Source organism: Spermophilus citellus, assembly GCF_964194105.1.
Source record: "Spermophilus citellus genome assembly, chromosome: 6".
In the NCBI taxonomy this organism is placed as follows: Eukaryota; Metazoa; Chordata; class Mammalia; order Rodentia; family Sciuridae; genus Spermophilus; species Spermophilus citellus.
In genome coordinates, this window is record NC_138187.1 from 129,504,450 (window position 1) to 129,518,892 (window position 14,443).

A 14,443-nucleotide genomic window follows, 5' to 3' on the forward strand; every position below is an offset into this window, starting at 1 on the left:
CTGGGATTTCAGATGTGTGCCACCGCACCCAATTACCTCTGCTCTTTTCTAACTCTCTGTTTGCTTCTGTAACAGGTCCCCCTACCTCTCTGGTTCTCAAGAGATAGAATAGCTGCTCACCCAGGCAGCACCCTCCAGCCCACACATTAGACAGGTTTCTAAAAATTATTTGAACAGTAGCCTTCATTCCTTGGCTCACTGGTGAAAGAAAACCTGGCTCTGCCAAGAAGTGTGTGATCATGTCTAGTCCTTCTCTCCCAGCTCCCAATTTCCATAAGATCGTGAAGTTCAAGGAAGACATTTCCATTGTGAATCATTTTTACAACAAGCTTTTATTACTTTTTTTTTAAAACCCATATAACAAAGACAATTAAAAAGAAAATATCCTTGGAACAAACACTTATACACTGGGCAACACGACCATAGAAGGCACTACCAGCAGTCACACCCACCTCTGGGAGGGAAGGAAACTCTACACGCCTTCCAGAGGCTCAGACCTCAGCATGGGTCCTGGGTCTAACTGTGCTTTAAAGTCTGAATTTTCCCATAATTATCTTATTTCATAAACACCCTTACATCTTTATATATAGCTATATGCCTGTATACACATATATATACATGACTTTTTTTTTCCTTCTCAAAAATAAAATAGCCATCCCAATCAAGGGAGGGTCTCAGCAGCATTCAGCAGTTGCAGCAGGAGCCATGCCTTCTCTTAGGTCAGAGACATGCAGGACAAAGGGAAAGGGATTCTCTCTACCTGCTTCCTTTAATATGCGGCAGGGAGAGAGATTTACTTTTTTTTTAAGGGAGGAAAGTGGTAAGGCTGAGCATGAGATGGCAGATAACCAGGGTTTTTGTGGCTTAAAAAATTGTTTCTAGCTCATGTTGCTTTTGTAGCTCTGAAGATGACACACAGTGTTTATGACAAGGGGTCAGCATTCCTCTGGGAATAGGGCAGTATGGACTCAGCCTTAGTAAAGGAAGAAACTTCGGAGGCTACACAAAGCTTGGGTTGGAACTGACCCAAGAGGGACTTAGGAAGGCAGAGGGCAGCAAAGAAATGGTCACTCCGAGGCTGGATGGGAAAACCAACTCTGTTTTTGAGAATGGCAAGTCCTTCTCCCTCTGTGTTGGAGCATCTCTGCAGTCCTGGCTACTTGCTGGAATTGTCTGGCTAATTATTTTAAGCTTGAACCTAAACAAGGCGCCAGTACAAATATTCAGAGTCAGGAATCTGATCCTCCCTGTCAATGTGCTGATATTACTTCTTGGGAAGTCAAAGCCTAGGAACCCAGATGGGTAGGAGGTGTGTAACCCTCACCGTATGCTCAAAGTGAGGGCTCCCCTGGCCTTGTCTCCCACACCGCCATTGTCCACTTCCTGGCAGAAGCAAGTCAGCAGCAGAGCTTCATGCAAACACACCCTGCTCCTGTCTCTCTGAAACAAAAGGCACTGAGGTCAACGGGAGGCCAGGCCCACAGGTTCACTGAGCCATGCCTGGCCAGCTTCACAACAGAAAGGACTCCAAGTTGGCCCTGTTGGAGGATCCCCCTCTGTAACCAAGGCCATGCCTCTGGCAGCACCTGGAGATCCCAGAGTTCCAGGGGGAGGAAGGAGGCAGTGCTGGAGGCCCTGGGGGAACCCAAGGCAGCCAGGCCCTCCGCTGCTGAAGGTGGAGGCAAGGCTGTAGACAGCTTGGACACGTTTCTCTGCAATGCTTTTTGGCTTTCTCTTGCTGCCTGATTTCCAGACTCAGCAGGAGACTTTTAAAATGGTAAATGGCTAGTTTCCCTTTAATGGAAACACATGAAGATGATAGTAATGTTAAAAACAAATTTGTAACTTAAAAACAAAGACCGTTGACATAGATATGACTACCATACATATATATCCCTTTGGGTTTACAGTTTCAGCAATGAGGGCCAGGGACAGAGCAGGCGGCAGCTTCCCTGGAAATCCAGCCTCCGCCTTGGTGCGCCTTAGCCCAGCAGCTGGGCCAGAGGCCACATGAACTTCCCTTAAGCAGGTACAGCAGGTGCCTTGGGCAGTGGGAAAGTCCTTTTTTTGAACATTATTCTGCTTTCGGGGACTTAGCTCAGACCTGCTAAAGGAATATGCTACAACATTTGACTCATAAATAAAGGTATTGAAGGTGGCAAATAAGAGAAACTGAAGATGAGTCAAAGCCAGAGAAAGAACATATTGTTCTAAAACCTTTTTCTCTTTTTCCTTTTGCCGGCTGGTGTGAAAGTTTCCGGTTTGGTGACAAGAGAGGCAACTATTTGGTTTGTGAAAGGCTTGCAGATTGAGAGAGGACAACACTGTTCATCTCATGAGTTCTGATCCTTGGTGGAGTCTGTTGAGGGGCACAGCGTGGGGGGTGGGCAGGAGTCAACCCCCACACAGACACTTGTCCATGGAAGAGACTTTGTGCCACATCTGGAACTATGAGGCGGGTACAGATGCACCCACCAGAGATGTCCTGAGAAAAAGTGTCTGTTGCAAAATAATAATTAATAATAAAAATAAATCTGTGGGCATTGGGAGGAGAGGAAGCAAGACCAGTTACCCAGGTTTGCCCTGGGATTCTCTTAAGGCCTCCTCCAGTTTCTGTCTAAACTTGTCGTACTTCTTCTGTACTTGCTGGATTTTGTCCTGTTCTTCTTTTTCCAAGATTGTTAGGAAGTTCTGGAGCTCAGGGATGGAGAAGGCGTCCCACTGTGAGGAGATGTGAGGGGAGAAATGGAAGTGGAAACAGGTTAGAAGTTGACATAATCTGAGGGCCTGGCCCCACCTTCTTCACATGGTTCATACACTTGGAATGACTCACAGGCACTTAGCTGCTAACTAGGCAGACACAGTGAAGGACTCTTGGGTTGTATATGTCTGTTGCACCAGCAGCAACAGTTCCTATCCTGTCATCTCGTGACCAAGAGTTGGAGGCCCATGAGCCTTGTTTTATTTTGAGAACCAGTAGCAGCTGAGGCCCCCACCGAATGGACCCATCAGAAGCAGCCAGAGACCAGCTGAACTGAGACTCAGGACCCTTGGGTTGAGCCTGTGTGACCTTGAGCCCCTCACTCTACTCCCTTTGGCCTGTTTTCTCATCTGCTGTGGGTTTTGGGTACCTACTGCCTGTGATGGTGGAGCAGATGAGAAAGCACACCCTCTAAAGCTCTGGAAGGCCTGGTTGGCTCAGGCCTACCCAGAAAGGACCTGATCTCTCAGGATAGAAGGCAATCTGACTCAGGAGCAAAGGCCCCATGGGGCCAAGGATGGAGATGCCTGTGGTTTTCTAGTACAAAAGAATATTATTATAGGCTATCGGGTTTAATCCCCACATTGGATAAATGAGAAACCTGAAGACCACAGAGGGAAGGTGGCATAACCACAGTCACGGAGCTGAAAGCAGCAGAATGCCAACTAGAAGCCAGGCCTCCAGACTACCCAGGAGCCCTTCATGGGGCCAGTAGCACTCCCACACTCTCAGTGGAATCTTCTCCAAACCAACTCTTCTGTTGGAAATGCAGAGCTGCTCTGGTTGAAGTAGGATCAGAGCTCTACCTGCCCAGATCATCCAAATCTCCAGTGCCTTCAAGACCACCCTCATACCCTATACCTCCACTGAAGAGTGTAATAAACTGGCACCTTCCTCTGCTCTTGATCCCTCCTCAAAGATTCTGCCTCCTAAGTATACCAAGCCTTGGAGAGCACCCATATATGGCACCAGACTTGACACTGGTTAACCCCCCTTAGGAGAAGGAAGTCAGTATTTTAAAAACAGAAGAGAGACAAATGGCTCAAAAATGTCTATACCCAGTGGAACTTAGTGGTATAGCTTGCTGGGCCTTATGTTATCCTGGGACAGAAAGCTTGGTCCTCCACCCTGAGTTTGCAGAGACAAAGCACACAAAATCCTTTCTCTGCACAGGCCTTGCCAGACACAGGCCCTGACTTGCTATTGCTACTCCTGGGGGCTGACAATCCTGGCTTCAACACTGAGCCTCAGGCCCAATGCTCCCCCAGAAATCATCTATCTTCCTGCTGCTGCCACCTGGCCCCCACCTACTCTGGGTGGTTAGAACAATGCCCGTCTTCACCCTCCCAGCATGCCCTTCGAGCTGGGTGTGTGCAAGGGCTGCAGACCTACCTCCACCTCTCCAGTTTCATTCTCCTTTAGCACAAAGCTGAGGACATCTGTGTCAGGCCCAGCAAGGAGACGCAAGTAGAGAGGGCAATCAGCAACAGAGAGTTTCTGGAAGAGCACTGTAAACCAAGAGAGGGAGTTGGGTGCTCATGTTGAAACAGGACAGGGTGGGATAGGATTGGAAATGCAGAGCAAGGTCTTATAACTGGAAAAAGACATAGGGTCTTTTCAACCTAGTGAAATGAACTTGAATCTGACAAGAATAGACAGGGTGAGATGGCAGTGTGGCTCAGCAGTAGAGCACTTGCCCTGGATTCCTGCCCAATAAAAAAAAAAAAAAAAAAAAAAAAAAAACAGAGCAATGACCTTTTATCTTGGGTGTTTGCTTAGAGTTTACAGCATGTTTCCATATTCACATCATCTCCCAAAAGATTAGGAGTGGTGGGTGGATTCCCTCCCATTATACAGATTAGGAAATGGGAGCCTGGGTGCGGTTTTCCTGTACATGCACAGAGAGGGGCACAGTGAATGGCCATGATCTGCTCTCATCTCCCTACCCAGATCCCACAAGTGGCTCTTCCATGGATCTGAACACCACATGGATGGTTGGACCCCTGATGTAAAGAACCCCACCTCCACCCCACCAGGGCTGGTCAGAGATTTACGGAGTGGACTTGAACAAAGTGGAGAAAGGTAATTTCTGGTTGGGAATGATTCATATTCATTCCCTCTCTCTCTCCCTCTCTCTCATACCTTGACCATCCTTGTGTATCCGCTTAAAAAGTGCAAACTTCTGGGGATTGTCCACAACCATAAACTTCTTGAGCAGCCCCTGGATGACCTCACTGACTGTGGTGGTGCTACTGATGTGAAGCTGTTTGATGGCATCCAATGGCAGATAGAAAGATGTCCGCTTGTCTGTGGTGGCTGCCAGGTTCACTTCCTTGATGGCATCATAGATGGACTGAGGCCGGATCCCAGCAGGCACTGTCACAGGCCGTCGAAGTTTCAAATGCACTTTGATGAAACCCGTGTAGGTGCCATCTTCGCTCTGCAAGTGGGAGGACATTGTGTGGGTTCAGGGAGGTCCACTTTGCATGATTGTATCTGCCACTTTGGACTATTTCCCTGGAGGCTACAGAGGTCCTAACAGCAGGGCCACCCCAGTCAGCTCACCACTTGTCTCCCAGGGTTGCCTCCTATCCCTGCTGACCTAGAGATGCTGGAGTGACACAGACACCTTCCACCCCAAGTGGGTCAGAAATAGTCCCATAGAGTTGAGCTGCCAGACAGGATTTGCGGGGCTGCAGCAGTTTCGCCCCACAAGAGGTTCAGGCTGACTGCCCCAAACCTCCTGTCACCAGGTCAATTGCCCTTGGTGAGTCCTTACTCTAAAAGCAAGGTCTATAGTGACGTCTCTAGTTCTTACCTCTGAACCAGGAGGGAGAGGCAGGGCTCTGTAATAAGGTCCTCAGACACTCAAGCCACTGAATTTCTTTGCATTTCTTTATAAAAACCCTCAGACTAAAACCAGGGCTCATTGAATTTTCACTGCCTCTCAGACTGAAGCCCCAAAGACAGTTGCTTCCAACCACCAGCAGGGGGCAGGGTTCATCTACTGTCTCCTCTCCCACTGCAAGACTGCTTTTCTGAACCCTGTGTCAAGTCAGCAGCCCTCACCTCTCTGAGCACTGCACAGTCTAAGGGGTAAGAAGAGAAGCTGTGAACTCTCCTGGTCAAGGGCTTCCTGGGGGCCAAGCAATATGGGCCTCTGGTCACTGCTTATCATTTAACCCTCACAAGACTTCTGACACATAGGCATTAATGTCTATTTAACACCGAGGTCCAGAAAGTTCCCAAAGCCACAAGCACAGAGAAGCAAACAGGGATTGGATCTGGATCCTATTCTAAAGACTGTTGTTTCCCTGGCTCATGGAAGCCACTGGCAGCCCAGGCTACCGGCCATCCAGGGTCTAGGCTTCCGGAGGCCCAGAGAGGTCCCAAGAAAGGGGAGGGAGTTACAAGGGAGTAGCCACAGCATCCAGTGGGGAGCAGGGAGCCAAGCTGGATGGGGGCGGGGGGAGAGTGGGTGCAGGTAGAGGGCGTGTGGGGTGCAGGTAGAAGGCGTGGGGTGCAGGTAGAGGGCCGTGGCAGGCCTGGCTCACCAGCTTCATGCCCAGGCAGTTCTTCTCCCTGCTGTTGTAGCTGTCGATCTTCTGCTTGATCTCCTGCAGCGTGGGTGGGCGGCGCGTCTCTTCCACCGACTTACAGACATTCTGGAGCAGATAGAAGTGGAGGTGGTGTACAGTGGTTCTCAGGAGAAGAAGCGGAAAGACCACACCCCCCAAAGGCCTCTTAGGCCTAGAAGAGGTGAGCAGCAGCCCCCTCACTGTGATATAAATTCATGGTCCCAGAGTGACAACAGGAAGCCAGCCACCTGGTGGGGGCGCAGGGGAGCAACTCAAATCTCTCTAAGCCTCAGTGTCCTCACAAGTAAAATGGGAACAGTACCTTCTCCTCAGGCTGGTTACGAGACAAACAGGGACTGACTAGGAACTGGTGAAGGAGCAGGGCCACATTTGCTTACAGAGGATTGCTATCGAGAAGCTGCTAATGCTAAGGAGATGCAAAGGAATGCCAGCCATGGTCTGTCTCCTTGAGGAAGCAGCAGTAAAGCTGGAAAGACAGGTGTGTACAAGTGGTGCCAGCAAAAGCTGACGGGAATGACCCAAATTCTAGGCCCAGAGGATGAGGACACAGGGACACAAGTTCAGGCTTTACATACTGGCCACAGTGCTTTCCTGGCACACAGCAAGAAGAGAATCTACGTATTTGTCAAGGAAATAAGTGAACTGGTAGAGACAGGGGCTGGAGCTCTCTATGATAATCAGGGAGATAATCTCAACTAGGGGCAAAAGGATAACCAACATCTACTGAGCATCTCTTCTGTGCCAAGTACTTAGCATACACTATCTCATTTAGTTCCTCACAAGCCCAAATTCTGCGAGATGGTTTATTACCCCCATTTTACAGGTGAGACCGAGAGGCCTTTACCAACTTGCGTAATGCCCGATAGTAAGAATGTGAAAAACTGACCAGAAATTCCAGGTCTGGCCTGTTATGTTTCTCCTTTGACATCAAGACTCTTTCTCCATATATTCCCCTGTTGCACACCCCACCCCACCCCATACTCTCCAGGAAGGGGAAAGGATGAATGAAGTTAGGAGGTAGAGGTCAATGTCCTTACATTAGAGAGGGAGTTCAGGGGTGGTTTCTGGGGTCTAAGTTATTGCATCCCTCAGTCAATTCTCTGAATTTCTCTCAAGATCATGGTCACTCACTTCCCAGTTTTGTCTTCACGTTGCCCTGTGTGGCTGGGAGTGCAGGATCTGGTTGGTTAAAAGCCACCCAGAATTTGCCTGACCTTAGATGTCAAAAGATCATGATTCATCTTTGAATGAGGGAACTGGGGTCCAAAGAGGGATGATTCTGACACCTGCCTGTGGGAGTCTGGGTTTGGTGGGAAGTTAACAATTGCCCTGATGTCACACCACCACCCAGTGCAGCACAATGGGACATCTAACGCAAAGCTTGCCCCTGACCTTCCCCCAAGCCTGTCTGTGGGAAATGTGCCATCACTTCCTCCTCCCACTTTCCAATACCACAGAGCAAATAAAATGTCAGACTCCAGAGTTGCCAAGAGAAGCCGCCAAGGTCAGCTAACATCTTCTGGTCACAGCACCTCTCCTTGGCCATCTACTCCCTCTGCACTCCTCCAGGGCTCCCGACAGTAACAGCATCATGCTAGGTACACTCACATACCTTCTCTTACATTCTACTTATATTATTCCTACTTTACAGATTACAAAACTGAGGCTCAGAGAAGTTAAGGAATGTGCCTATCCCCCACTGCTAGTTAATGGCCAAGAATCAAGTCCACCGGAAATCAGGTTCTTCACAATTTACCACATGGCCCCCCCCAGGACAGTCTCCAACCCACGTTCCTATAATGGTCACTCCACACTGTAGGGCTGGGATGGGCAGCTGCTAAATCAAGGCCTGGAAAGTATCTGACCTATGAAATGTTCACCCAAGTTGACTCTGATCAGTGGGTTGGGTCCCAGAGGCCTTGGAACTCTGTGCTCACTGTGTCACCCAAGAAGATGACAAGGAAGGACTCCCAACTCTGGAGTGGGAAGCAGCCACTAGGATGCAGGGCCCACCCTCTCCCATGTGCCCACTCAGGTCTCTGGAACTGAACCTGTTGGCCACCCAAGAGGAAGCCATCGCAGGGCCGTTTCCTGTTAGCCTGAAGTGAGTAAAAATGCTTTGTGAGCGTCACATGCTCTCATTCGTTGTCAATCCATTAATCTAGGGATTCTCAAAATGGAGCTTCTCATGTGTCTTAGCTCCTGGAGTAACCGCCTTCACTGTGCACACCTCCATGAACCAGACATGCCGGGCTGCCTTCCTTCTGGGAGCTTCCAGTCAGAAGGATCAGCCATCTGGCTACCACTGTAGTCTTATCTCTGAGACACACACACAGGCCGTTTCTCCTCAGGAGTTAAGAACGTTCTCATACTCATCTTTGAAGGAGAGTTAAGTAATAGAAGGCAAATTCTAGAAGCGACTAGAAGATTTCTCAGTTCCCTGTAAGAAAAGGCAGCTGCACCGTGGCTTTCCAAGGCCAGTCTTCCAGGCCTGGTTAGGAATACAGTGAGAGTCAGAGCTGCCTTGGTCTATGATTTCTACTTCCTGTTCCCCCTTTCTTCATCAGATAAACCCATCTATTCTCTCCCTTTCCCACCACAAACCTGTGACGCAAGTGGCCCCAGGCACCTCCGCCTTCCAAGGCAGACACAGAAGATAGCAGCCCTGACCTCACTATTCTAAGTCTGGGGGAGGGTGAGCTCCATCTGTGAGTGCCAGGAGCCCTGCGTGTGGCCAACACTAAGAATCTCACACAGGGGGAAAGTCAGTGCCCAGTGTGCGATGGCTGTTGCCCACACTGAGTCTGCCAGACGAGATCCAAGCCACAGACTGGATGAATCACCTCCCAAAGTAGGCCAGCCAGTGGGCCAGCCAGCCCCAACCAAGGACTCTCTAATCCTCCTCCCACCCTAGGATGGTGTAGAATCTAGACTAGTGGTTCTTAAACTTGCCTGCACAATGGAGTCATCTGGGGATCCTTAGAAACACAGATACCTGGCATCCCCAGAAATTTATGATTTAATTGGTCTGGGATGTATCTAGGCATAGAGATTAAAAAACAAACAAACAAAAAACTCCCAGGTGATTCCAATTCACTGTGGCATTTGAGAACTACAAAAGACCCTTCCCCATCATTTCCAATCCAGCTGCAAAATTCCCACATTGGTACCAGTAGATGCACACTGCCCACAAGGGCAGTTTCCCTTGTGTGAACAAGATCAAGAATATAGTCATCTTCCAAGGGCAAGGCAAAATCCCAACTTCTGTTCACCTGCCAGATTCTCAAGTGAAACATTTGTCTCTGTTCACGGGCACAAAGCTAGAAATCAAGAAGACAGCATTTGTCTCTCGGGGTGGCCCAAGATAGAGATGGAATAGGGAACTCTGTTATGATTTCACAAATATAGGCATTGGCCTGTGTCTCTCCTGGGAGTTCATACATCTTGGTGCATCTGGCATAGAATTCATCTGCTCTGATTAAGCCCCTGGCATTGGTGGCAGATGGCTGAACTGTTGCCAGAGCACCAGCTCGTCCAGGGCACTGGTGAAAAAATTGGTTTATCTTACATGTCTAAAGCATGAAATATCTGTCACCTTTCTTAGCTCTCGAGTCTATTGGGAGTGAAAAGTTGAGTGCTAGCTGTAAGAGCAGAGATGTTTCCCCCAAAGAGTGAGTCTCTAATGTTTCTATTAAAATATCCTTAACAACATAAGGAGGGCCATCCCCTGTATCTGGGGCCTATTTCAGAGCAGATTTACCCTACGTCAAGTTTTCCTTTATTTTACCTTTAAGACGACAGTAACGATAAAACACTGGATGATTCTGCATTCTAATCAATGACAAGGAAGTCTTAATTTTGGTGGTAGGGAGTAATCCAATGCTCAAATAAGGAGAGCTCTGAGCAAGTCCTGTGGCTTCTAGAATCCCCAGGAGGGCATAGGTCAATCCATCAGGACTCCAGAACGGGTCCCCCAAGGTGAAGATGGGCAGGAAGACCAGACGTCCCACCCTCAGTGCCAGAACCCTCATGCACATCCATGTTCATAAATCACACAAACCTCATTTTTGCTAAAAATTTCACTCTTTTTAAAGATGTGTCAGCCTCTTCTCCTTCCTGCCTGCTACCTTCAGCCCATCACTTCTACCTGCCCTCCCTTCATCTGGCAAGGCCTCCCTGACCATTCCAGCCCTGAGAGATGATGATGATGACTGATGATGGTGATGACCCTTCACTAGTGCTAGATAAGTGCCATGCACTGTTCTACTCAGCATGTATTCACTCATTTCATCTCCACAGCAAATTTATGAGGAAGGTGAAATTATTGTGCCCATTTTACAGTCAAGGGAACTGAGCCACATTAAAATGAAAGCAGACCTACATCTAAGGCTAACACCATGCCATCTGGTGCTTACTTAGTTTACCCTGCAACTACTTATTTCACCCTGCCACAGGACCACCAGTGTTGGGTTTTCTTTGCAATTAGACCAAAGCTCCATACTTTTTCTGTTTCTTCTCTGGGCCCAATAGCACTGAGCATGAATCAGATCATAAACATTTGCTCAAGAATCTTCAATCGGTCCCTAATTGCCTATAGTGGAAAGAAATGTCTTAGTCTCTCCTAGGAATTACAGTGAGACTTGGATTTCAACTTAGTCTGAGTTCTGTGAAAGCAGCGGCCATATGTGTCTTGTCCACTACAGCATCCCAGAGCCTAGTTCCAGCTTAGCACATAGTAGGGCTCAGTAAATACCCACAGGATGAACACAAATGTGTGTTTGACTTCTCACTCCCAGTACTAATTATATGTCCTTGAGAGAGTAAGATGACCTCTAAAGCTTAGTTTCTTCATCTATAGCTTCAGGATAAAAATCCTTTATTGCCTCATAGCTTGATGTAAAGGTAAAACCAATCAGGATAATGGGTATGGAGGTGTTCTGGAAATTATCAAACTCATCCAAAAGCATATCTTGTTACTCTCATCCCAGGAAAACCAAGCCCTGAGCCAATTTCATTTCTCACTTTCGTTGAGCACTTACTCTAGACTGGCCCAAGTGCCCAGAGTCCCTGCATTCCTTCCTCTGCACAGACACTTGGCAGACTTGCTGTAAAGGGCCAGACAGTCTATTGCAACTACTCGCCTCTACCACTGTGGCACCAAAGCAACCGTAGGACGAGGGTGGCTGTGTTCCAAAAAAAAACCCAATTTATGGAAACTGGCCCATGAGCAGTAATTTGCTCCACACTGTTATTTGTGCAGTTTTTCCTGCCTAGAATACACACTCCCCATTTTCCCTAGATGCTTCTTCTCCATGCGGTTTCCCAGTGAAACTTCTCCAGCCCACAGCAATCTCCCTATCCTCTGTTTTCCTACTAAATCACATCAGTGACATTTTGTTTCCTAAATGGAGGAAGCCGTATTCAGTTTTATGCTGGTCCCTTTCTTTCTCCTGAATCACTTTTTCTGTTTCCTGTATATTTCCTCCCTCCACCAGTCCACGGGCCTCTGTAACTTCACTCTCACTGATGGACAGTCTACACAGGCAAAAGCTTGATCACGGACAGAGTTATTCTCCTCTCCTCTCCACTAAAGAGGCCACACAGCTGGCAGGTGGGCAGCTAGGCTCACTCACAGGCTAGAGCACTCACTCTCCAACACCAGCCAGAGCCCAATGCCTCAGACTCCTCTTGCAGCAAAGCTGCATATTACCACACCGCACAGATGTCAGCAGCTGCTTTCCAATGTTGAATCCAGACTGCAAGGACCTATGGAGGTGCTTTCAGAGTTCTAATTATATGCTGCCTTTTATTGCTTAAAGATGGTTTCATATATGTTAATCCCAGAGACCCAATTAGTTGCTCCCAGAGGAAGACACTTCATGTCTGAGGCTTCAACTTCTTTGGCACCCCTGCGGGGACCAGCTAAACACTGATTGACCTCCAAGAGGGTGCCAGATAAATATCCAATGACTGGGTAGCAGGAAGGGTGGAGCAGCTTGAGTGGTTCCCAGCCCATAGATGTGGACCCTGGACAGCCAGGTGCTGACCTCCACCTCAAGGGGTGATGCCCCTTCAGGCAGGCTGCACGGGGCTTCAGGTTCCGCTGAAAGCCAGCCCTGTGGCCCACTCCTTTGCAGCTAGCTGGTGAGAATAAATGCAAGACCATCAAATGACCTGTGACCTATGGCAGGTCACTTCCCATCATGGGATCTGAGTTTTCTCATCTGTGAAATCATGAAGTGATACCAAAGAGACGCAAAGGCTCCACTGCGAGAACAAGACTGGACACATAAGATAGGACGGGGTTTTTTCGTCACTGCTTCCTCTTCCCTTTCAGAGAACTGGGTGTGGGGCTGGGGGCCCCATAGGAGAGCAGGGCACATCTGAATTGCAGCAGACTCATGCCTAAGGGAGCAGGAAGAACGTTTCTGACCTCCACCACTTCACTCTTCTCACCCCTCACCACCTGTTTTCTCTTCATCTTCAGGACTCCATCTTAATTAGCCAAGCTCAAGAAGGGCCGCATCTTCTTACCTCATTTAACTCAAGAAAACAAACAAAAGTACCCCGGAAGCCATTCACCGGGAGCCTTTGCCACATTTCCTCTTTCTCAGCTCTGAGCAAATCTGTCAGCAGCAATTCTCTCACCCCTTGGGTAGAAGTGTTCAGGCCTAAGTCAGGGAGGAGAGCCTCAGAAAGGTCCTACATAAGAGAGGCCATGTGCAGAGCCTTCCAGATATGAACCCCAGGGTTCCCATTAGGCCTGTCCTAAATGAGAACCTCAGAAGGCAAGGGCAGATTCTCACTGGTCAGGCCCCTGCTCAATGTCTAAGCCACAGAAGAGGGTTTTTGGGTCTCCTTGGGATGTTCTCAACCAGCTAGGAAAGAGGAAGCCCTATGGAATCTCACTGCAGGGGGCCCTCTCAGGTCCTAAAGAGTCTGTGTTCTGGGATGGAATCCCCAGTCTCATCCATGGCAGTGAAAGGGTTCATTCCCACAGGTCCCTCTCTGAACTGTCTATTGTCCCTAAAATAAAAGGGTTGGAAACTCCTAATCTGTATTCTCCAATAGGATATTTGCAGCAGACCAAGGAAGAGGCTCCAGCACAGAGCCATCTCTTTAAGTAGAACCACATGGAATCTGAGAAGCTCCTATACGGTGTAGTGGAGGAATAGGGTAAAATAAGGAGGGGAACTCAGGAACTAGAGAAAGATTGAAGTCCCCAAAGACCCAGATGGAGAGCAGATGGTCAATGCAGACAGTCAACAGTAACTGAATTGCCTGTGGGTTGAGGACTATGAAAGGCACCTTGGGAGATGAGACAGACAGGTGTGGTCCCCTTCTTTGAAAGCCCACATGTCATCTGAGGAGGGAAGACAGAGATACCGTGACACATCAGAACAAGAACAGCACAAGCTGGGACAACAAGCCTCAGTGGCTTTCAGGCAGTCTAGATCAGCTTCACATGATGAAGGTCATCCTGGTGGACTCTCCATAGTGCATGTCCCAGAGTGTGGCACAGTGTCTCCCACTCATTAAAGTGGCCATCTCATGAGTATGTAGGAGTGGCCCATCAGGATCAGGGGTCAGTAGCACCATGCAGAAGGCCTAGAGAACCGTGTGGCCTTGTGCTATGGGGACCTAGCTTCAAGCCCTGTGGTGTCTCACTGTAATAATAAAAGTCACTGCTCTGAGGACTTCACAGTCACAATCTCATTGGATGCCCTAAATAACTCAACGAGGGAGTTACTGTCCTACCCAGTCCCTGCTCTTCACCTATTCCTCACTGCCCTCAGGTGGGTCCCCAGGCTGGCCTTTCTAGCCATGCCCCTGTTCTGTGAATTTGAGCAAATTGATCTCAAAGACTCAGGTTTCTTTGTACCAGGGCCACATGATGATTTTCATGAGTCCTAACTACTTTCATCTTTAGGGCCATGGCCCCTTCCTCCACAAAAACTACTAAAAATTGCTGGACACAGTGGCACACACCTGTAATCCCAGTGGCTTGGGAGGCTGAGGCAGGAGGATCACAGGTTTGAAACCAGCCTCAGCAACTTAGTGAGAAACTGTTTTAAAATAAAAA

General features: G+C 48.5%; 1 protein-coding gene across 2 annotated transcripts in view; it reads right to left on the reverse strand.

Moving 5' to 3' along the window:
- Window positions 1-351: 351 nt before the first annotated feature.
- RASSF5 (Ras association domain family member 5) overlaps window positions 352-14,443 on the reverse strand; it is a 66,903-nt gene continuing 52,811 nt past the window's right edge. For both annotated transcript variants that reach the window (XM_081299100.1, XM_081299101.1), the window contains 4 exons: window positions 6,316-6,426; window positions 4,904-5,201; window positions 4,154-4,269; window positions 352-2,721 (listed from right to left, as the gene is read on the reverse strand). In XM_081299100.1, the coding sequence (XP_081155226.1) occupies window positions 2,569-2,721; window positions 4,154-4,269; window positions 4,904-5,201; window positions 6,316-6,426 (678 nt within the window). In that variant the 3' untranslated portion in view covers window positions 352-2,568. The remainder of the gene's footprint in view (window positions 2,722-4,153; window positions 4,270-4,903; window positions 5,202-6,315; window positions 6,427-14,443) is intronic.